This window comes from Loxodonta africana, chromosome 24 (genome assembly GCF_030014295.1).
Source record: "Loxodonta africana isolate mLoxAfr1 chromosome 24, mLoxAfr1.hap2, whole genome shotgun sequence".
In the NCBI taxonomy this organism is placed as follows: domain Eukaryota; kingdom Metazoa; phylum Chordata; class Mammalia; order Proboscidea; family Elephantidae; genus Loxodonta; species Loxodonta africana.
The window spans coordinates 8,733,789-8,757,411 of NC_087365.1; the positions used below are offsets into that span (position 1 = coordinate 8,733,789).

At 44.1% G+C, this 23,623-nt stretch overlaps 1 protein-coding gene and 1 non-coding gene across 2 annotated transcripts in view; one reads left to right on the top strand and one right to left on the bottom strand.

The window, feature by feature from the left end:
- Positions 1 to 3,213, bottom strand: part of SLC24A3 (solute carrier family 24 member 3) — a 676,136-nt gene extending 672,923 nt beyond the window's left edge. The window contains exon 1 of the mRNA XM_064275733.1: positions 3,072 to 3,213. Coding sequence (XP_064131803.1) covers positions 3,072 to 3,213 — 142 coding nt within the window. The remainder of the gene's footprint in view (positions 1 to 3,071) is intronic.
- A 14,361-nt stretch (positions 3,214 to 17,574) lies between these two features.
- On the top strand, positions 17,575 to 17,681 carry LOC111751145 (U6 spliceosomal RNA). The gene has a single exon (XR_002786232.1). It is a non-coding gene; the product is annotated as a U6 spliceosomal RNA (small nuclear RNA).
- Positions 17,682 to 23,623: the final 5,942 nt, after the last annotated feature.

A 23,623-nucleotide genomic window follows, 5' to 3' on the forward strand; every position in this document is an offset into this window, starting at 1 on the left:
CACTCAAAATATACAAAAGTAATCCATTCTCACTGTAAATATAAAGCCCTTATTAAAATATCTGACGCCATATTCAATCGGTTTTGAAAACAGAGATCAAAAATGAGACTTCACTGGCAACAACTACATAAACAGGGCACCAAGGGTCCTTCTTTCTGTCCGGACTACCGAAAGCCCAAACATCTGCAGGAGTGTTTGCCAATTAAACAGGCAACACATATAAAGTACTTACTACAGTGCCTGGCACTTAAGAGTCCACCAAATTCTAGTTACTGTTATTGCTTTTGTTATTATTAGAATGGACTTCTTTTTTTTTTAATTCCAGCACTAATACATTCTGACCTAAATTAAATAATCCTCTTGTCCCATTGCGGCAGAAAATAATCTCTACTGACTTTGGTTAAACGTCAAGAAAGAAATCTCAGATCCCATTTGACCAGAAATTATATAACATCACTGCCCCATATCTGTAATTTTGGTTTGATAAAATAACTGTCCTTTAAAAAAAAAAAAAGTTTCCCCCCAAAAAAATGTGTTTTCAAAAACAAGCTTCTAAGAAGTTACATTTAACAATCACTGCATGGCTTCCAAGGTGAATAAATAAAAAGGCTGCCTTTTTTCATTATGAAGGTACCCCTATGTGATTATATAAATATTACAATGCTGGGCCAAAATGATGGCATGGATCCCAGGGAACAGAAGTGGGAGCAAAGAGCCAGGTTTCCTTGGTTTGGGTTTTTCCTCTACTCCCCAACTGCTGTGTGACCTTAACCAAATCACTCAGCTTCTCTGAGTCAGTACCTTTAAAACAAGGCTAACTTTCAAACTTTGTATCCGTATTGAAAGAACCATTAAACAGAGTGATCCACAAGTTTCCAAGGTAAATGTCACCATTTAAATGCTTAAGTATGCTGAATGGCAATTCCCCAATCAAAATAATAAGTTTGCAGACCCACATGCTTTAATTAATATGTTAAAATTATCTTGAAAAGTCTGTGTCTTGCTGCAAACTATTACCATTCAGCACATACGGAGATCATCTACACCTAATGAAGAAAAGGTGATCAGAGACAGAATTGCAACTAGCATCGCATTTGGGGGAAATAAACAGAGGCTGGACTGCATCCTCCTTAACACTGTTGGCTTTTAACTGTTCGGTCTTTGGTTGCTGGGATTAAAGTCTTCTTAAATCCTACATGTATGGTAATGAGGGAAAAGAGGGCGGTGAATGTGAATATATGAATGGTGGAAAGGAGAAAGGTAAGAGATGGGGAAAGGGCTGTGCTCTGGAATTACACCTGAGTCCCTGCTCCTGAATATAAATGTCCCTGCTGGGGAAACCATTCTACAATTACAGGGGGGTCACCAGGTATCAAGTTTGCACAGTGCCTGTCCCCACCACTAGCCCGACATCCCAGCTTGCCCAGAAGCCTGGTAGCCCCCTGCAGATGACTGACTTAACTGTCCTGGTCACATTCTCCATCCAAAGAAAAGGTCTTCAGATCCTGGAAAGTGCTGGGAACTCTATGACTCTGAGAGACCCAACACGCAGGAAAAATGGCCGGCATATAACTGACATGGAATGGCTCTTTCCAAAGGTGGCATGAACTTGAAACCAGCTTGTCACTCATAACATTTGGGAAGATTAAAAGGAGTCAATGAAAACCCTCTTGGTGAGAAACAGTCAACAGACTGACGAGTGACAGGTCTGCATCTGCCCCTTGGAGAGCTTCCTGTCTTCTCTCACCCCGGCACAGTCCCGTGAGTGATACATCTCCAAGACCAGATAATCCGGGATTCTGGAGCAACAGAGAGAGCAGTGGAGTCGACCAAGACAGACTCTCTCATATTACCATATATGATGAAGTCTACCCAGAGGTCTGCTCAGACCTGAACAAGGACGGCCATCTGGCTGAACCACGAAGCACAAGACTAGCCAATCTGCAGGAGATTCCTTTCCTAATTGATGACACCTTTAAAAATATTTTACCATCACTATCAAAATGTCTTTATTCTGCACTTCATAACACCTTGTATTAGAACTACGCCTGATCTTAACACCACAGCACATTATTTGTAACTGCTTTTTCTCACAACCATTTATATGACTGTTTTCCCATGAACTGTGCCACTTTTAATGGCCAGATTATAAAACAGTTTTATAACAGTTATTCTTCCAAGACCTTCCTCAGTTTTTAAACAGCTGTACCCCAGGGTCCAAACCATTTTCAGCAGACAATGGTTCCGGACACATTTTCCACAAGGTCTATTTCAGCTCAAGAAAGGCCAAGGGCAAAGACAAAAGTTGTGGGTTAATGGGCAACCGACTGAAAGGGCAACTTGCTGGGGAATGGCTAGAGTTGGGTCGTGCAGCCCAAGTCACTTCCTTCCAGAGCTACAAGTCCACAAAAAGGAGCTGCGGGATAGGAATCCAGGTCTTCCCAGTGAGTTTAAGGGAACTAGAGCACTCCTGAACCCTGGCTGGATGCCCAACACTCTTTTTCTATCTGTACTTCCCAGCACCTGTTCTAGAAAGGCAGGTATGGGTATTTCTACCTGGTTCATCCTACCTGTTTTACAGGAAAAACATACGGAGAACTATGTGTCAACCAGCCAACCAGCCCCCTTCATCCCTTCAATAAGCCAAAGAGTAGCCAGGTGGTACACCCGTACAGGTACCGAATCTCACAGGGACAACTTTACTACTGGCCTTTGTGGGACTCATTTAGGTAAGAACCCCCCACTGGGACCACCAGTCCCTCCGGATGGCTGTTAAGAGGACAGAGACACGAGGCACAGGTAAAGAGGCTTGAGGGCAGCTGGGCGCCCAAGGGTGCTGTACACTTCCATGCTCCGCAGTCCTTGCCTTCAGGTGACCCCCCTCTGAGCTCCTCCGAGGTGAAGGGGGGGGTCCTCGTGTCCAGCAGCCCCGCCGCGGGCCCAGCGTGCTCAACCAGCGGCCCCAGCCGAGAGGCACTGCCAGGCCGCCCGCAGCAGCCACGCGCCCAGCTCGGGAGCCCCCGAGAGGCCTGAGCCGCAGCGCCCACTCGGGGCGGGCGGCGAGCACTCACCCTTCTGCTCTCGCAGGCTCGACAGCGACCAGAGCAGCAGCGCCACCGAGGCCAGGAAGCAGAGCTGGCTCAGCAGCAGATCCCTCCGGCGGCGGCGGCGGCGGCGGCGGCGCGCATGGTCCTCGTCGCCGGGCGGCTGCATCCTCCGGCGGCCGGGCGGCGGCCCCGGCGGGGGCACGGGCGAGCGGCACCAGCTCCGGTCGCGGGCGGCCGCGGCGGGGACGGCGGCCGCGGGAGGCAGCCCTGCGCGCAGCAGCCGCGCGTCCTCGCTGCGCTCCCACCCGTCCTCCTCCTCTTCCTCCTGAGCGCTGCTGCCAGTCTCTCCGTCGTCGTCCCCGTCGTCGCTATCACTCAGTCCCTCCTCCCCCTCCTCCTCCTCCTCGCCGCTTGCCCGCGCTGCCGCCTCCCGGCGCTCGGGGTCCCTCTCCTCCTCGCGCGCCATGGCTCCCACGCTCCGCGCCCGCGCTCGGCCTCGGGCGACGGCGCGGCGGGGGTGGCGGGGGCGGCCAGGAGGCGGGGGCGGCAGCGGCGGAGGAGGAGGAGCGGGGAAGGACCGACGGGAGGTGGGTCCGCCGCTGGCCAAGTCCGCCGGCTGGCCAGGCCACCCAGGGCTGGCTCGGCCTCGCGGGCTGCAAGAGCGCGTCGCGGGCCGCCGCCTACTCCATGGTCCACGCGCGGGGAGCCGGACCGAGCCTGGGATGAGTCGGGGCTGGAGCGCGCGGAGAGCCCCCAAGCGAGCTGAAGCGAGGGCGAGCGCACCCCTTCCCGCAGCCTGCAGGGATGGCAGCTGCTGGGCCCGGGGAGCGTGGACGGGGGCGCCGCTGTGGGGCGCGGCGGAGGGAAGAGGGCAGGCAGGAGCAGTGCCTCGGACGCAGCCGGCGCTGGCCGGTCGCTGCTGGGCGAGGGGAGCTTGAAGAGGAAACGAGGAGGTGGGGAGCCCTGTGCACAATCCTTCCTTCCTGGGGCGGGGATGAAGGGGTCAGCCAGGGTCCCCCCTCTCAGGACACACACGTGCAGCCAACAGGTGAGGGTCTCTTCAGCCCCCTCTAACTTCCCAGAGAGTGTGCGCCGTGGGTGCACTTGGCTGCCCAAGCCTAGCCACCGGCCTCGCCTCCTCCCATGGGCCTCCTGGATTCTCCCCCGCAACCCCTCTCGTGGGGAAACCCCTGCGTGCTAGACCTGGACAGGCTTCCCTAGAGGCTGCACTGCTTGCTGGGGTGTCCTGGCTCCCCCATCTGGCTCAGGCCCACACTTCACTCCCTGATCCTACTAGACCAAGCCTAATGCTATGGCTGAGAGAAGGGGGACAGCTGGCGGTGTCCCTGGGAGAGGCAGATGGAAGGACCATGGCCAACTTTGGGAAGGGCCTGCTGGCTTCCTGCAGGGAGCATCACCTTGCTCCCCCATTCCCCTGCCTCCAGCTCCTTTTTTGCCCCCCCCCCCAAATGTGTCTCCGCTGTCCTAGAGCCTGGCGGGCCCACAGCCCTCTAGAAGGTACTCTTTTGGAAAGGACATGGAGTGATCCCTGCCTCAGCAGCCCGTTCTTCTCAGACTTCCCTGCCTCCCTGGTACCTCCCTAGGGCTTCTGGCAGGGGACAAGTAGTGCCCCAGAAGGCCTTTGTGGTGGGGCTTTAAACAAAGGGGCTTGTTCCAAAGAGGATCCCCTGGGAAGGGGGTGCCTGTCTGGGTGGCTGTCTCGCGTGGAATCCAGCTGCAGAAGGTCTGGCTGTGGGGAGAAAGGAGGGGTAACCTCTGTACAGGTTTCCCCACTCTTAGGCTTGGGAGAAACCAAAGTCCATATACACCCCCACCTGTGGGTGACCTCCTACCACAGCCTTTGAAATTACCTGTAGCAGCATTTGAGGACAACAGGGTCACAGCAAAGGACAAAGCAGGGAATTATAGGTGGCTTCTTTCCCACCAGAGGGGTGGGCGGCTTTCATACCATTCATTTATTTACCCCTGTTCTCACCTTGGCATCTTGCCAGACACAGCACCTTCTCTACCCTGTAGTGTCCTTTTGCTTTGGTTACCAAGTACTGAAGAGGGTTTGGAAATATGCAAGTACCTCAGGCTGGTGGGCGTTACCTCCATCCAGTGTTCAGAAGCACAGAAAGGAGCAAGTAGGAGCTGAGAAACTGTCCTTCATTCAACTAACTGGAAAAGACAGTCAAAATGCTTTTTCTAGAATAACTAGGAAAAATAAAAGGCGGGAGAAGGGACCTGGAACTAGGGAATGGACGCTAGCTGGCAGGGGGAAATGTCGTATGCGCGAGAAATTGTACAATCTGGTGGTGGAGGATGTTAGGAAGGCAGCCAGGAGAGGGCGGGGGAAAAAAAACAGGAATTGGCAGTTCCCTGAAAAATATCTCAGCACCTTCAGAAAGAGAGAGAGAGAGGGCACATACGCAAGCTAGCTAGCTCCTGGGGCACACGGAAATTCTTCTTTTAGTTTATATTCATCTTGACAGGAAAAAGGATGTTGAAGTAAACAAGAAAGACCCCTGAGCAACCAACCACTACCCAGGGAAGACTAGTGGGGGCTCTGATCAACAACCTGATAGCACCTCAGACCTGCTGGGTTCCTCACGTGGAGCAGGCTTGGTGGGTCCTTTTGGGAACCTGCCTTCATCAGGGACGTTCCTCTTCTTCCTTCCCCCAGGTACCAAGCTTGGGGCTAGGGCAGCTCTCAGGTCATCCCTCAGCACCAAGAACAAGAAGGGAGATGGGCCCCAGGGGGCTCCTTTTCCAAGGAAGACAATTATTTTTCCTACCTGCCCCCTCCCAGTCTTCGGAAGCTCCCCCAGGAAACTGAATTTAGAAGGAGCCAGAGCTGAAATGATGAGTGTGCTTTTTATCCTTGGCCATCAGGAATCTTCTGAACCCTGAGGTGGCTTTTGCCTTTTACTTCTTAATCTGTTTGCATTTGAATTTGACCTCACGTTTTGTGCAAGCAGTCTTGGGAGAAAATTCCAGGGCACTCTTCAGTCTGAGTATCTGCCTGCTTGACAACAAGCACCAACCCAAGATGTGCAGGGGTCTTCACAGGGGCATGACAGCGTTACAAGAGCACTCCCTCGCCTTGGCTGGGTGCTGGGGGTCACCGTCCATGCCCCCATTGTACCAACTATGAACATTCCAGTTTCAGTTCTGCTTAGAGACTTTGGGCCTGACCTGGGCAATAGAAGTGGCTTCTCTTGCTCCTATGACAAAGAAAGAAAAACCTCTCATGGCCACATTTGCCAACTGTCAGCCTGGCCAGCTCTTACTCAGCCCTGTGGGCAGAGCCTGGTCAGTGCCCAGCCACCACCTATCTCCTGTGCCTTCCTGCCCTAGTTCCAGGTCTCCAGGCTGTCCTTGGCCACAGCGCCCAGACCTAAAAGAGCAGTTTCCGCCACAAACCAAGACTGTGTCTCTATAACACCCAACTGTGCCAGTCCTACCAGACAAGAGAAAGTTAGATGGGAGGGAGGGAGAAAACCAGAGAAGCCACTCACTCCTCAGGCTGCCCGAGAACACAGACAGACGTGGCCCAGGAAAAGAGAAGAAAGACCACTAGTTGTTCCTATAAAACCTTGTAAACCAGGAAGGTCAAGTGTTGCCCAATGGGGGAATAAAAGAGAAAGGAACCCTTTCGTGGACTATCACTCAGACCATTCTCAGATGTATAATTCCCACCTGGTGCCTGCGGTCATTACATCACTCGACTGTGTCATTGATGTTGTGAGCTGCCATGGAGTCACCCCAGCTCGTGGCGATCCCATGCACAATGGAACGGCCCTGCATCATCCCCATGATTGGTTGTGGATCAGACCGTTCTGATCTATAGGGTTTTCATTGGCGATTTTCAGAAGTAGATAGCCAGGCCTTTCTTCCTAGTCTGTCTTAGCCTGGAAGCTTTGCTGAAACGTGTTCCACATCACAGCAACACGCAAGCCCCCACTGACAGGTGGTGGCTGCACATGAGGTGCCTTGGCCAGGAGTCGAACCCAGGTCTCCCACACGGAAGGAGACCCTTCTGCCACCGATATTGATTGTATTGGTTGGCCTCCACAGGCGCATTCACCCAGATTCCAAGCAAAACTGCGCTTTCACTGAGAACCGCCTGGCAGCTCACTCCTCTCCATCCTTGTCAGCTCCTACTCACATGCAGGTGAAACTGCTCCTTTAGACTCTTCCCAAGCTGGCAGTATTTCAAAGGAAGACAAAGTCATCACTCATATGTGTGTGAACCTTCCCGTTACCAGGTGTCTTAGTCATCTAGTGCTGCCGTAACAGAAATACCACAAGTGGATGGCTTTAACAAAGAGAAATTTATTTCCTCACAGGAAAGTAGGCTAAAGTCCAAATTCAGCTCCAGGGGAAGGCTTTCTCTCTCTGTCGGCTCTGGAAGAAGGTCCTTGTCCTCAATCTTCACTGGTTGAGGAGCTTCTCAGGTGCAGGGACCCTGTGTCCAAAGGAGGCGATCTGCTCCTGGCGCTACTTTCTTGGTGGTATGAGGTCCCCCAACTCTCTGCTTGCTTCCCTTTCCTTTTACCTCTTGAGAGAGAAAAGGTGGTGGGGGCCACACCCCAGGGAAGCTCCCTTTACCTTGGATCAGGGAGGAGACCTGGGTAAGGATGGTGTTACAGTCCCACCCTAATCCTCTCAACATAAAGTTACAATCACAAAATGGAGGACAACCACACAATACTGGGAAGCGTGGCCTAACCAAGTTGATACACACATTTTTGGAGGACATATTTCAATCCATGACACCGGGCCTTTTAGAGCATCACGTATGCAGGCGGGGCTCACGCCATTTTATATGTTCAGTCCATGGCTGGAGTCAAAAGAAACTGCCTTCAACTTGTAATTTTCTTCTTGCCAAACTGTGTGCATTTTTTTGGTAATTTTGGCTCCATAGATAGGACCGTAGACTTGTTTTTTCATAATGAACCTTTGCCATATCCACAGTTCCCCGTCTTTTTTTTTTTTTTTGAAACTTGCTTTGTTTCAATCGTATATCCTGGGTCTCTTTCCAAATTTTTTTTTTTAATTTTACTTATTTTTTTTGTTGACAATATACACAGCAAAACATATACCAATTCTACAGTTTCTACATGACATTGATTACATTGAGTTCTGCAACCATTCTCACCCTCTTTGTCTGAGTTTTTCCCCCTGCATCAACATAAACTCACTGCCCCCTAAGTTTCCTATCTACCCCTTTGAGTTGCTGTTTTTAATTTGATCCATCTTTTTAAATTGAATTTATTGAGATGTAATACGTTGCTGTTGTTGTTGTTGGTTGCCATCGAGTCAGCTCCGTTATAGAGACCCCGTGTACAACAGAAGGAAACATTGCTTGGTCCTGCACCATCTCCGTGGTCCGTTGGTAAGCTCGAGTCCATTGTAGCAGCCACTGTGTGTTTTCAGTGCCTTGCAGTCTAGGGGGCTCATTTTCCAGCACTATATCAGGCTATGTTCTGTTGTGACCCAGTGGCTAGTTTTCAGAAGTGGATCATCAGGCCTTTTTTCCCAGTCTGTCTTAGTCTGGAAGGCCGGCTGAAATCTCTCCACTGTGGGTGACCTTGCTGGTATGTGAAATACTGGTGGTGTGGCTTCCAGCATCATAGCAACACGCAAGCCACTGCAATATGACGTGCTGAAAGATGGGTGGGTGTTTTTATTAGTTCTGTATTTTTCTTTTTTTTGAGGTGGGGAGGTATAATATACAGACAGTAAAATGCACACAGCTTGAACATGTAGCTTGATGACCCCTGCGTAAGTTCTAGCTCAAGGTATAGAACATTTCCAGCTCCGCCCCGAGGCTCCCTTGTGCTAACCTCCAGGCAATGATCCCCAGAGAAAACCATTCTTCCCCCCTCTGTCACCATAGGTCATTTCTGCCTGTCCCTGAAACTCAGGTCCAGGGAAGCTGCTTGTGCTCAGCTCTGTTTCTGTGGAACCCATCCACTCTGTGGTTGTTGTCGTTAGGTGCCACCGAGTCGGTTCCGACTCATAGCGACCCTATGCACAACAGAACGAAACACTGCCTTGTCCTGAGCCATCCTTACAATCATTATGCTTGAGCTCATTGTTGCGGCTACTGCGTCAATCCACCTCGTTGAGCGTCTTCCTCTTTTCCACCGATCCTGCCAAGTGGAATGCCCTTATCCAGGGACTGATCCCTCCTGACAACATGTCCAAAGTATGTAAGACGCAGTCTCGTCATCCCTGCCTCTAAGGAGCATTCTGGTTGTACTTCTTCTGAGACAGATTTGTTCATTCTTTTGACAGTCCATGGTATATTCAATTTCTTCGCCAACACTACAATTCAAAGGCGTCAACTCTTCTTCAGTCTTGCTTATTCATTGTCCAGCTTTCCCATGCACACGATGCAATTGAAAATACCATGGCTTGGGTCAGGCGCACCTTAGTCTTCAAGGTGACATTTTTGTTCTTCAACACTTTGAAGAGGTCCTTTGCAGCAGATTTACCCAGTGCAATGTGTCTTTTGATTTCTTGACTGCTGCTTCCATGGCTGTTGATTGTGGATCCAAGTAAAATGAAAACCTTGACAACTTCAGTCTTTTCTCTGTTTATCGTGATGTTGCTCATTGGTCCAGTTGTGAGGATTTTTGTTTTCTTTATGTTGAGGTGTAATCCATACTGAAGGCTGTAGTCTTTGATCTTCATTAGTAAGTGCTTCAAGTCCTCTTCACTTTCAGCAAGCAAGGTTGTGTCATCTGTGGTAGACAGCTGTAACTCATGCCCTTCATGCTGCAAGGGTGTAGACTGCTTTCGACCGAGGCTTCAGTTTCCTCCCAAGTTTAGCCTAAGCCAAGGACAACCAAACTACAGCACAGGCTGTAGAGACAGATGACCTCCCTGACTGGCTAGTTTCACAAACAACTTTAGTCAGAATTGAAACCATTGTGGACTGCTTCTCTCCCAAATACACTCCATAAGAAGAGGCAGAGATGGCCCAATGGCAACTGCAGGACCATAGATCACCCGACCTGCTTTAGGGGGCTGAGCTTTTAAAGCCAAGGAGATAAGAATCCCTAAGACTGTGCATAAAATTTTGAGGCAGCTATTAATTGAAAGGAAGCCCTGGTGGCATAGTGGTTAACTGCTACGGCTGCTACCCAAAAGGTCGGCAGTTTGAATCCACCAGGCGCTCTTTGGAAGCTCTATGAGGCAGTTCTACTCTGTCCTATAGGATCACTATGAGTTGGAATCGACTCAACAGCAGTGCGTTTATTAATTGAAAAAGTCAGCACAACCCTTTTCCTGTGCACTTTCCGGACCCCTCTCTTCTACATGAAAGAAAATAGAATCAGTCTCACCAGGGAAGAGTCAGACCCAGTCCCAGGCAGGGACATGGGCCATCCTTTCAATCCAATGCTGGCAGACATGCACGGGGAGTGTGTCAGAAATGTAGATTCCCAACCCGGTCCTGAAGAAAGGGGACTCAGGAGGCCTGCGGTGAGCGCTGGAAATCTATACCATCAACAAGCTCCCGGAGGTACTTATGTGTTAAGGTTTGATACCTGCTGCTCTAGAGAAGGAGTCCCGGGCGGTGTGACAGTTAACACAGCCGAGACGTTGAAGGCTCGAGTCCAACCAGAGGTGCGTCGGAAGAAAGACCTGGGAATCCACTTAGGAAAAATCAGCCACCGAAAATCCTATAGAGCCCAGTTCTTCTCTAACACACGTGGGGTCGCCGAGAGTCAGAGGTGAGCCCGCAGCAGATAGCTTGCTTTGGCTTTGGTTCTAGAGAAGGGGCACTTGGAGATGTATTTTTGGCTGCTCTTGAAGCCCAAATCTGAAAAGGAAAAATACTAGATGCTTTGTATCAATGTTTGTAATTGACTTGTTTTGAATGTTTGGAAGAGAATAAGCGAACACACACTACAGCTATGTCTGTAGCTCCTCTTTACACAAGCACTATTGTTTTGGTTTTCTTTTTTAGTAACTCCTATAAAAAATAATTCAGAGCAATAGAAATAATAGCAGGATTACAAATTTAAATCTTCAGATGACAAAAGCATTCACAATTTCAGCAATTCTCTTGTTCTATCAGGATTATTCAGAAAAAATATCACATAAACCCTGTTAATTTTATTGTGTCTATGTGAACTTGGGCAGACAGGATGTCGAATGTGGTGGAGAGGCCTGGAGAAGAGCCCTGGGGATCTGTTTTGGTTAACACAGAAATATTAGGCTTAGAGACCTCATTTTTTTTAAATCAAGAAAGTTGTTGTTGTTGTTGGGTGCCGTCAAGTCGATTCTGACTCGTAGTGACCCTGTGTACCACAGAATGACGCCCTGCCCGGTCCTGCGCCACCCTCACCATCGTCGTTGTGACCGAGCCCGTTGTTGCAGCCACGCGTCAATCCACCTCGTTAAGTGTCTCCCTTTTGTTCTCTGACCCTCTACCAAGCATGATGTCCTTCTCCAGGGGCTGATCCCTCCTGACAACATGTCCAAAGTATGTGAGACACAGTCTTGCCGTACGTGCTTCCAAGGAGCATTCTGGCTGCACTTCTTCCAAGACAGTAGACCTATAAAATGTTTTCAATTTTTTTTAATTTCAAACCTTAATCCGAATCAGTGATACATTTGTCGGTAAAAAAAAAAAAAAGTCGCAATATGAACTGTCTAATCCCATTTTTGTAATGCTAAGTAAAATCATTTGTGTATGTATCAGTCTGTGTGTGTGTGTGTATCTCTATTTAGGTGATTAGCAATACATCCAGATGGGTGGGATTGCAGGGTTTGCAGGTGGGGATCAGTGAATGAAGAGGGACTTTTACTTTTTATTTTATACTCTTATATTTTTAGAATTATTTTTCTACCATCAGCATGTCCTATTTTTTTAATTAAAAAAAAAAGGGAAAATTAAAAGAATCTGTTCATGTGTAAGTAGTTAAGACAAGTTGACTTAAATTAAAGGAATTGCCATGGTTTGACTTTGGCAGGACTGAGCAAAAGGCTAGGTCAGGCTGGGCCTTCCTTCCAATGTGAACGAATTTCCCCAGAGTTCCCTGGTGCTCTGTGTCCCCACGGCTTGCTTCTGAGGAGCCCTAAGAGGACAGGGCAGGCAGCAGCCCACCCAGGTGGTCGGCTTTCCCTGGCTAGAGCAGGAGGCTGGATTTCTGAGCCTAATTTGGTCACAGAGCTAAGGTGTAGTCCATTTCTTCCCCGTGCCTCAGTTTCCTCACTGATACTGGGAAAGTCCACAAACCTCAGAGGAATGTTTGCAGAAACAAGGCATTTTGAAAACACAAAACACGCAAAAGAGAGAGATTCCAAAGTCAGTCTACTCCACCCACCTTAGACAACTCTGTGTTACCCCAGTGAGGAACATCACAGTGCACCCCTCTTTCTGGACACCCTGAATCAGACGGCACCATCTGTAGAATCCACTTTCCAAGTGTAACAATCTCACAGTTGTGAACATGGGACCTGAAAGTCCTGAGGTCAGGTTCCAAAGCAGGGGAATGGCCTCCCTATCCTACAGGGCTGCATCCGTTTCCCTGTGCCCTTTCAGCCACCAGGTGACTGGCGGCCCCCTTCTGGAGGTTGACTGGCCCAGCCTCTCCTTGTTTCCTCAGCCCAGGAAGAGGCTTCAACCTTGAAAAGCTGTGGTGGTGAGCCCCCTGGTGGCGGAGATAAACATCCTCCCGGGCGTTTCAGTCCACTCCACCTGCCCTTCGTTCAGTGGTAGAATTCCTGCCATCCAGGAGGGAGACCTAGGTTCCATTCCCAGCTGAAACACTTTATGTGCAGCCACCACCCATCTGTCAGCGGACACTGATGCTGAACAGGCTTCAGTGGAGCTTCCAGACTAAGACAGACTAGGAAGAAAAGCCTGGTGTTCTACTATAAATCAGCCAATAAAAACCCTGTGGATCACAATGGTCTAACCCTGTTGTGCATGGGGTTGCCATGAGCCAGGGGCTGTCTTGAACGCAGCCAGCAACAACAACCACCTGCCCTTGGCTGTTTCCCCTTAATTTCACATGAATCCAGCCTCCTTTGCCAACATCTGCCATAGAGAGAACTGGTGCCTCACCTGCAGGGCTTCTTGTCTCCAGAGTTTGTTTCCCTGGAGAGGTTTTCTTAAAATTTTATTATCAGCTACACTGCCTTTAAGTACTTGAATATTTCACTTTTTTAAATTAAATCATTTTTCTCAGGGTTTAATTCAGGACTCATCCATAGCATGTCCTTTACAGGCGTTTAGGTCCTCGTTCCTCAAAATGTGGTCCCTGGACCAGCAGTGTGGGCCTTCCCTGGTTACCTGTGAAGAATGAAGAATCTGCCCCAAACCTGCTGAGTCCTAATGTGCATTTTAGCAAGATCCCCAGGGGATTCCTAAGCACACTAAAGATTGAGAAGCATGGATTTAGTTGACACTTCCTCTTAGACAAGATGACTAAGTTTATGGCAACCTACAAATTTATAACACTTGAGGCTAATATATCATTTATTTTTCAACATCCAATGTTTTATTTGCCTTTAAATATCTGTTAAATATGGGAAACCAACAAAACCAGATTTCCAATTTTTAAGCACATTAAGTAATCTACAAGTAATATAGTCGAAGTCTCCAAGGAATAAGAATTTCAACTACAGCATCAAAAAGTTAGCTGTGAATAGCAAGGCTCTCCCTTCCAGCTAACATTCAGAATAAAAATGTCTAAGTTAAACCCTGTTTATATTGTAAACTATGTTTTTTTTTTTTTTTTTTACAATGCATTAAATACAAAACTGGGTATAAATTAAACTTTTAACAAGTAGCATGAGAATTTGAAAATACAAACCTGCATAGGTATAATTCTAATTTTTTTCCTCAAAATTGTTCCCATTCATATCCTGCGTTAAAGTAAAACAAATTCTTAATAAAAATATTTTGTCTAAAAACCTCCATATTTTTAATAGGATGACAAAACTTTTCAAAGGAATGAAAAATCAGTCCTTTGAGGAGATGTTAAAACTTGAGTCCAGCTACCCGTACCTCACGCCACATACAAAAAATAACTCAAAATGGAGCAATAACCTAAATATAAGTACTAAAACCATAAAACTCCTAGAAGAAAACATAAAGGTAAAGCTTCAGGACCTTGTTTTTGGCAATAGGTTATTAGATATGACACCAACACAACAAGTAACAAAAGAAATAATAGATAAATTGGACTTCAAAAATAAAAACTTTTGTGCATCAGAGAAATCATCGAGAAAGTGAAAAGACAATCTACAGAATGGGAGAAAATATTTGGGAACCGTATAACTGATAAGGCTTTAATGTCCAAGATATATAAAGAACTCCTACAACTCAACAACAAAAAGGCAAAGAACTCAATTAAAACATGGACTAAGGACTTGAATAGACACTTCTCCAAAGAAGATATACACATGGCCAAAAAGCACCTGAAAAGATGCTCAATATCATTAGCCATTAGAGAAATCCAAATCAAAACCACAATGAGATACCACTCACACCCATTAGAATGGTTATTATGAGAAAAATGAAAAATAAAAAGTGTTTGCAAAGATACAGAGAAACTGGAAACCTTGCCCATTGCTGGTGGAAATGTAAAATGGTGCAGCCACAGTTTGGCCATTCCTCAAAAAGTTAAGCATACAATTACCTTATGACCCAGCATCCACATCTAGATATATACTCAAAAGACTAGAAAGTAGGGAGCACGTGGATAAACCTTGAACACATTACAGTAAATTTCTTAGTCATCTAGTGCTGCTGTAACAGAAATGACACAAGTGGATGGCTTTAACAAAGAGAAATTTATTTTCTCACAGTAAAGTAGGCTAAAAGTCCAAATTCAAGGCATCAGCTCCAGGGGAAGTCTTTCTTTCTCTATCAGATCTGGAAGAAGGTCCTTGTCCTCAATCTTCCCCTGGTAGAGAAGCTTCTCAGGCGCAGGGACCCCAGGCCCAAAGGACATGCTTCGCTCTCAGTGCTGCTTTCTTGGTGGTATGAAGTCTCCAACTCTCTGCTTGCTTCCCTTTCCTTTTATCTCTTGAGAGGCAAAAGGTGATGCAGGCCAACTCCCTTTACCTTTGATCAGGGAGGTGACCTGAGTAAGGGTGATGTTACAATCCCACCCTAATCCTCTCAACATAAACTTACAATCACAAAATGGAGGACAACCACACAATTCCAGGAATCATGGCCTAACCAAGTTGATAAACACATTTTTGGGTGACATAATTCAATCCGTCCATGACAGCAAATGAAATAAGTCATACTTATAAATATTGCATGACCCCAATTACATGAAATATTTGGAGTAGGCAAATGCCTTGAGAAAAAAGTATATTAGTGCTTATCAAGGACTAAGGTGGGGGAATGAAGAGTTATTACAAAAAAAAAACATTTGCAGGGTTGCCACATTATATTGAGATTTCCGGTTTTTAAAAATAAGACACACACAGGAAATAAGCAGCTAATAGAAACTGTTCTTGATGAAGCCCAGACATTGGGCATAGTAGACAAAGACTTCAAATCCGCTAATTTAAATAACTCCAAAGTACAAAAGCTTTACTTTGTCTTCTTGAGCTCCCTCTGAAATCTTCTGTTCAGCTATTTTACTTCATCATTCCTTCTCTCCATTTTGGCTACTCTGCACTTAAGATCAAGTTCCAGAATCTTTTCTGACATCCATCTTTGCCCTTTCCTTATTTTCTGTATTTTTAATGATCATTCTTTTTCTTTATGTATAGTGTCCTTAGGAAACCCTGGTGGCATAGTGGTTAGGTGCTATGGCTGCTAACCAAAGGGTCGGCAGTTCGAATCCACCAGGTGCTCCTTGGAAACTCGATGGGGCAGTTCTACTCTGTCCTATAGGGTCGCTGTGAGTCAGAATCGACTCAACGGCACTGGGTTTTTTTTTTTTTTTTGGATGATGTCCTTAATGTCTTACCACAATTCTTTAAGTTTTGGTCATTAGTGTTCAGTGTGTGCATCAAATCTATCCTTGAGATGGTCTCTAAATTCAGACAGCGTGAATTCAAAGTTGCACTTTGGCCCTCATGGACTTCCTTTGATTTTCTTCAGCTTCAACTTGAACTTTCACATGAGCAACTGATGGACCATTCCACACTAAGCCCATGGATTTGTCTTGACTGATGATATTGAGTGTCTCAATTGTCTCTTTTCACAGATGTAGTTTATCTGATTCCCATGTAGTTCATCCAGTAAGGTATATGTGTATAGTTGTCAATTATTTTGATGAATAAGTTGTTAGTCTTGCAGAATTCTATCATGCAATCTCCAGCATCATCTTTATCACCGAGGCCATATTTTTCAAAGGATCTTTCTTCTTTGTTTCCAATCACCAGTAATTTTCAATATATCTAATTTATTCAAGATTCCTTACTTATTGAATATTCATTAGGTAATAAATATTTTTTATTTATCAAGTATTCAATGCACCTTACTTAATCAGTATGCTGAACAAATAATCCAAGAAACCAGGCTATATGAAGAAGAATATGGCATTGAGATTGGAGTAAGACTCATTAACAACTTGCAATATGTGCATGACTCAACTTTGCTTGTTCAAAATGAAGATGATTTGAAGTGCTTATTGAAGAAGGTCAAACACTACAGCCTTCATTATGAACTGCACCTGAACATGAATAAAACAAAAATTCTCACAACTGAACTGATAAACATCAGGATAAATGGAGAAGAAACTGAAGTTGTCAATTATTTCATTCTATTTGGATCAACAATCAACATCCATGGAAGCAGCAATCAAGAAGTTAAATGATGTATTGCAGCAGGCAAATCTGCTACAAAAGACCTCTAAACTTTCTAAAAGCAAAAATGTCACTTTGGTGACTGAGGTATGCCTGACACAAGCCATGGTCTTTTCAATCAACTCATATACGTGAAAATTTTGGATAATAATAAAGATAGAATAATTGAGGCATTTGAATTGTGGCATTGGCAAAGAATATTGAATATATCTTGAACTGCCAGAAAAACAAACAAATCATTTTTAGTAGAAATACAACCAGAATGTTTCTAAGAAGCAAGGGTGGCAAGACTTTGACTTGCTTACTTTGGACATGTCATCAGGAAAGAACAATTGCTAGAAAAGGACATTATGTTTGGTAAAGTAGAGGGTCAACAAAAATGAGGGAAACTTTCAATGAGATGGGTTAAAAACACATCTGCCACAATGGACTCCAACATACCAACGATAATTAAAATGGCACGGGACCTGGCAACATTTTGTTCTGTTATACATAAGTTTGCTCTGAGTTGGAGCTTATACAATGGAAATTAACAACAACAACAAAATAGTACCATAAGAAAACACATTTAAAGAAAAAAAGAAAACATAAAAGCATCTCACCAAATAAAAAAAAATAGAGAGTCTCAATTAGGAGATAGAAACTTATATTTTTTTAAAAAGAATTAAATAGAAATCTTGGAGTTGAGAATTACAAAAACCGTAGTCAAAAATTCACTGCTGTTGTGCTCGCTTTGGCAGCACATATACTAAAATTGGAATGATACAGAGAAGATTAGCATGGCCCCTGAGCAAGGATGACACGCTAATTCGTGAAGCGTTCCATATTTAAAAAGAAAAAAAAAATTCACTGCTGTTGTTGTTAGGTGCTATCACGTCAGTTCCAACTCATAGTGACCCTATAGAATAGAGTAGAACTGCCCCTTAGAGTTTCCAAGGAGAGGCTGGTGGATTCAAAATACCAACCTTTTGGTTAGCAGCTGAGCTCTTAACCACTACACCATCAGGTCTCCAAAAAGTTCACTAGAGGGGCTCAATAGTATATTTCAGCAGTCAGAAGAAATAATCAGCAAATATGAAGATAGATCAATTGAGATTATCCAGTCCGAAGAATAGAAAGAAAAGAATGAAGAAAAAATGAACAGAGCCTCTGAGTTCTGTAAGACACCATCAAGTACACACACACACACACACACACATATATAATGGGAGTCTTAGACGGGATGGCAAGGTAGAAAGGGTTAGAGGAGTATGTTAAAAACTAATAGTTAAAAACTTCCCAAAGTTAATCAAAATGTTAATCTGTACATTCAAGAAGCTCAACAACCTACAAGTACCATAAACTCAAAGAGACTCATTCCAAGAAACATCATAATCATACTGTTGAAAGACAAAGAGAGAACCTTGAAAGCGCAAGAGACAAGCAAGGGATATACAGGGGATCCAAAATAAGATTAATAGCTGACTTCTTATCAGAAACTATGGAAGCCAAAATACAGTGGGATGACATACTCAAATCTCTGAAAGAAAAAGACCCTCAACCAAGAATTCTATACCCATCAAAACAATCCTCCAAAAATAAAAAAGAAATTAAGTCATTCTCAGATAAACAAACACAAAAAGAACTTTTTCTAGAAGACCTCATCTATAAGGAATAGTAAAGGGAGTCATTCAGGTTGAAATGAAAGGACTCTAGAGAGTAACTCAAATCCACATGAAGCAATAAAAAGCACTGGTAAAGGTAACTACATAAAAACCTGTTACGTCAAGTCAATTCAGACCCGTAGCAGCCCTATAGGACTGAGTAGAACTGCCCCATAGGGTTTCCAAGGACTGCCAGGTGGATTCGAGCTGCAGACCTTTTGGTTAGCAGCCAAACTCTTAACCACCACGCCACCAGGTTTTCTAGGTAATTGCATAGGTAAATATAAAAGACAGTATAAATGTATTACTTGTTTTTAACTCTATTTTTCTCTCATTTGATTTAAAAGATAACTGCATAAAACTAAAATTTTACATCTGTGTTAATAGATATGCAATGTATAAACACAGTTTATAAAATGATAGCAGCACAAAGAAGATGAATGGAATGGAGTTACAGAAGAGGAGCATTTTTGTATAAAGTTGAAGTTAAATTGGTATTAATCTGAACTACATTGTTATAAATTAAGATATGAACTGTAATCCCCAGGGCAGCCATGAAGAAAATAACTCAAAAACAGTAAAAGAAACAATATGGGAATTAAAATGTTACTGTAGAAAATTCCTACATAACCCCAAAGAAGGGTATCATGGATGAATGGAGTGACAAATAAGACAGAAAACAAATAACAAAATGGCAGGCCTATATCCTACATTATCAATAATTACATTAAATTGAAACAGTTTAAACACGCCAATAAAAAGGCAGAGATTGGCAAAATGGGTAAAAAATAATCCAATATGCTGTCTATAATAGACACAATTTAGATTCAAATACACAAATAGGTAAACAAACAAGAGAAGGGAAAAAGATATGCCATGCAAACAGGAACCAAAAGGCAGCTGAGTACACTAGAATACACAAAATAGACTTTAAAACAAAAATTGGTACTAGAGACAAAATTATATGTTATGTATAATTATAGAAATATCAATTTATTAAGAAGATATGATTATAAATACGTATACACATTTTTTTTATACACATACCAACAGAGTCCCAAAATACATGAAACAAAAATGACATAATTGAAGAGAGAAATAGACAAATCAACAACAGCAGTTGGAGACTTCAATAACCCATTTTGATTAATGGTTTGAACACCTAGACCAAGTATCATCAAGGAAATAAAAGGCTTGAACAACACTGTAGTTATAGGATGGTGCAGGACTGGACAGTGCTTCGTTCTGTTGTACACAGGGTCGCTATGAGTTGAAATGACTTGATGGCACCTAACAACAGCGTAGCTATACCTAACACACATCTACAGAACATTCTACCCAACAGCAGCGGAAAACATATTCTTCACAAGTACACACAGGATGTTCTCCAGGATAGGCCATATGCTAGGACATAAAACTAGTTTCAATAAATTTAAAAGGCTTGAAATCTTGCAAAGCGTGTTCTTTAACCACAATGAAAAGAAATTAGAAACCAAACACGTGGTAATTAAATCCAAGCCAAACCCGTTGCCGTTGATTCAGACTCGGAGCGACCCTATAGGACAGAGTAGAACTGCCCCATAAGGTTTCCAAGAAGTGACTGGCGGATTCGAACTGCTGACCTTTTGGTTAGCTCAGCATACCCCTAAATAACCAACAGGTCAAAGTAGAAATCACAGCTAAAAAGGAACATGACCTAAGGAAAAAAAAAAAAAGTGTTAAAATGCAAGATGGAGTGGTAAGCAAAGAAAATGGAAATACATGGATAAATCTAAACAAACTTGACCGTACAAGAGATAACTGTAATGACTAACTTGTAGAGTTAAAAGAAATCAAGTAAGAAATTAAATATTTTTATAATGTAGCATATCAATCTTCAGGGGAAAATTGAGGTTAAAACATTCTAGGATCATTGTACTGTCTGAAAAGAGCATAAACACCCTGATTAACAGTGGCCATTGTTTGGATAAAAATGCAGGTTAAAATTGCTAGTGTAATCGATAAAGAATAAAAACTGAGTATATAAGTTCCAACCCAGCAGAAGGAAAAAAAGAATGATGGGGAGAGTCTCAATCAACCAAAAAGGGGGCCAAAGAGAAAGAGAGGCAAGAAACAAGAAAAAAGTGAGACAAATGGCTAAAAATGAGATGACAGAAATGAATCACAGTGATTACAGTCTTGAATTTCTGGCAGTTCCTTGTTGATGCACTGTTGCAGCCACTTTTGAATGATCTTCAGCAAAATTTTACTTGTGTGTGATAGAAATGATATTGTTCAATAATTTCCACATTCTGTTGGATCACCTTTCTTTGGAACAGGCATAAATATGGACCTCTTCCAGTCAGTAGGCCAGTTAGCTGTCTTCCAAATTTCTTGGCATAGATGAGCGAGTGGTTCCGGTGCTGCATCCATTTGTTGAAACATCTCAGTTGGCATTCCGTCAACTCCAGGAGCCTTGTTTTTCCGCCAAAGCCTTCAGTGCAGCTTGGACTGCTTCCTTCAGTACTGTTGGTTCCTGATCATACGTTACCTGCTGACATGGTTGAACGTTGACCAATTCTTTTTGGTATAGTGACTCTGTATTCCTTCCATCTTCTTTTGATGATTCCTAAATCATATATTTTCCCCATAGAATCCTTCAATATTGCAACTCAAGGTTTGGATTTTTTCTTCAGTTCTTTCAGCTTGAGAAATGCCAAGCTTGTTCTTCCCTTTTGATTTTCTAACTCCAGGTCTTTGCACATTTCATTATAATACTTCACTTTGTTTTCTTGAACGCCGCCCCCTCCCCCCGCCCCTTGAAATCTTCTGTTCAGCTCTGTTACTTCATCATTTTTCCATTTTTTACTCCACATTCAAGAGCAAGTTCCAGAGTCTCTTCTGATATCCATTTGGTCTTTTCTTTCTTTCCTGTCTTTTAAATGACCTCTTGCTTTCTTCATATCTGATGTCCTTCATATCATTCCACAGCTTCTCTGATATTCGATCATTAGTGTTCAACACATTAAATCTATTCTTGAGATGTCTCTAAATTCAGGTGGGATATACTCAAGGTCATACTTTGGCTCTTACGGACTTTTTCTAATTTTCTTCAGCTTCGACTTGAATGTTCGTATGAGCAATTAATGATCTGTTCCACAGTAGTCCCCTGGCCTTGTTCTGACTGATGATACCGAGTTTTTCCGTTGTCTCTTTCCACAGATGTAGTTGACTTGATTCCTGTGTGTTCCATCCGGTGCGGTCTATGTGTAAAGTTGCCATTTATGTTGTTGAAAAAAGGTATTTGCAATGGAGAAGTCGTTGGTTTGCAAAATTCTATCCTGCGATCTCCAGCATCATTTCGATCAGCAAAGCCGTATTTTCGAACTACCAATCTTTCTTCTTTGTTTCCAACTTTCACATTCCAATCATCAGTAATTATCAATGCATTCTGATTGCATGTTTGATCAATTTGAGACTGCAGAAGTTGGTAAAAGTCTTCAGTTTCTTCATCTTTAGCCTTAGTGGTTGATGGGTAAATTTGAATAATAGTCATATTAACTGGTCTTTCTTGTAAGCATATGGATATTATCCCATCACTGACAGCCTTGTACTTCAGCATAGATCTTGAAATGTTCTTTTTGATGATGAATGCAACACCATTCCTTTTCGGTTTGTCGTTCCCAGCATAGTAGACTATATAATTCTCTGATTCAAAATGGCCGATACAGTTCACTTCAGCTCACTGAGCTTAGGATATCAATGTTTATGCATTCCATTTCATTTTTTTTAAAGGATTTTATTTTATTATTATTGTACTTTAGTTAAAGGTTTACAGAACCAACTAGCTTCTCATTAAATAAATAGTACGTGTATTGTTTTGTGACATTGGTTATCAACCCCAAGACATTATTTTGACTTTTTTTTTGCTTTTTTTAAATAATTTTTATTGTGCTTTAAGTGAAAGTTTATAAATCAAGTCAGTCTGTCACATATAAGCTTATATACACCTTACTACGTACTCCCATTTACTCTCCCCCTAATGAGTCAGCCTGCTCCCTCCTTCCAGTCTCTCCTTTCGTGACTGTTTTGACAGTATCTAACCCTCTCTACCCTCCCATCTCCCCTCCAGACAGGAGATGCCAACACAGTCTCAAGTGTCCACCTGATACAAGTAGCTCACTCTTCATCAGCATCTCTCTCCAACCCATTGTCCAGTCCCTTCCATGTCTGATGAGTAGTCTTCGAGAATGGTTCCTGTCCTGGGCCAACAGAAGGTTTGGGGACCATGACCGCCGGGATTCTTCTAGTCTCGGTCAGACCATTAAGTCTGGTCTTTTTATGAGAATTTGGGGTCTGCATCCCACTGTTCTCCTGCTCCCTCAGGAGTTCTCTGTTGTGCTCCCTGTCAGGGCAGTCATCGGTTGTGGCCAGGCACCATCTGGTTCTTCTGGTCTCAGGATGATGTAAGTCTCTGGTTCATGTGGCCCTTTCTGTCTCGGGCTCTTAGTTATCGTGTGACCTTGGTATTCTTCATTCTCCTTTGATCCAGGTGGTTTGAGACCAATTGATGCATCTTAGATGGCCACTTGTTAGCATTTAAGACCCCAGACGCCACAGTTCAAAGTGGGATGCAGAATGTTTTCATAATAGAGTTTATTATGCCAATTGACTTAGAAGTCCCCTTAAGCCATGGTCCCCAAACCACTGCCCTTACTCTGCTGACCCTCGAAGCATTCAGTTTATCCTGGAAACTTCTTTGCTTTTGGTCCAGTCCAGTTGAGCTGACCTTCTCTGTATTGAGTATTGTCCTTCCCTTCACCTAAAGTAGTTCTTATCTACTAACTAATCAGTAAATAACTCTCTCCCACCCTCCCTTCCTCCCCTCCTCGTAACCACAAAAGAATGTGTTCTTCTCAGTTTATACTATTTCTCAAGAACTTATAATAGCGGTCTTATACAGTATTTGTCCTTTTGCATCTGACTAATTTCACTCAGCATAATGCCTTCCAGGTTCCTCCATGTCATGAAATGTTTCACAGATTCGTCACTGTTCTTTATCGATGCATAGTATTCCATTGTGTGAATGTACCATAATTTATTTAACCACTCATCAGATGATGGACACCTTGGTTGCTTCCAGCTTTTTGC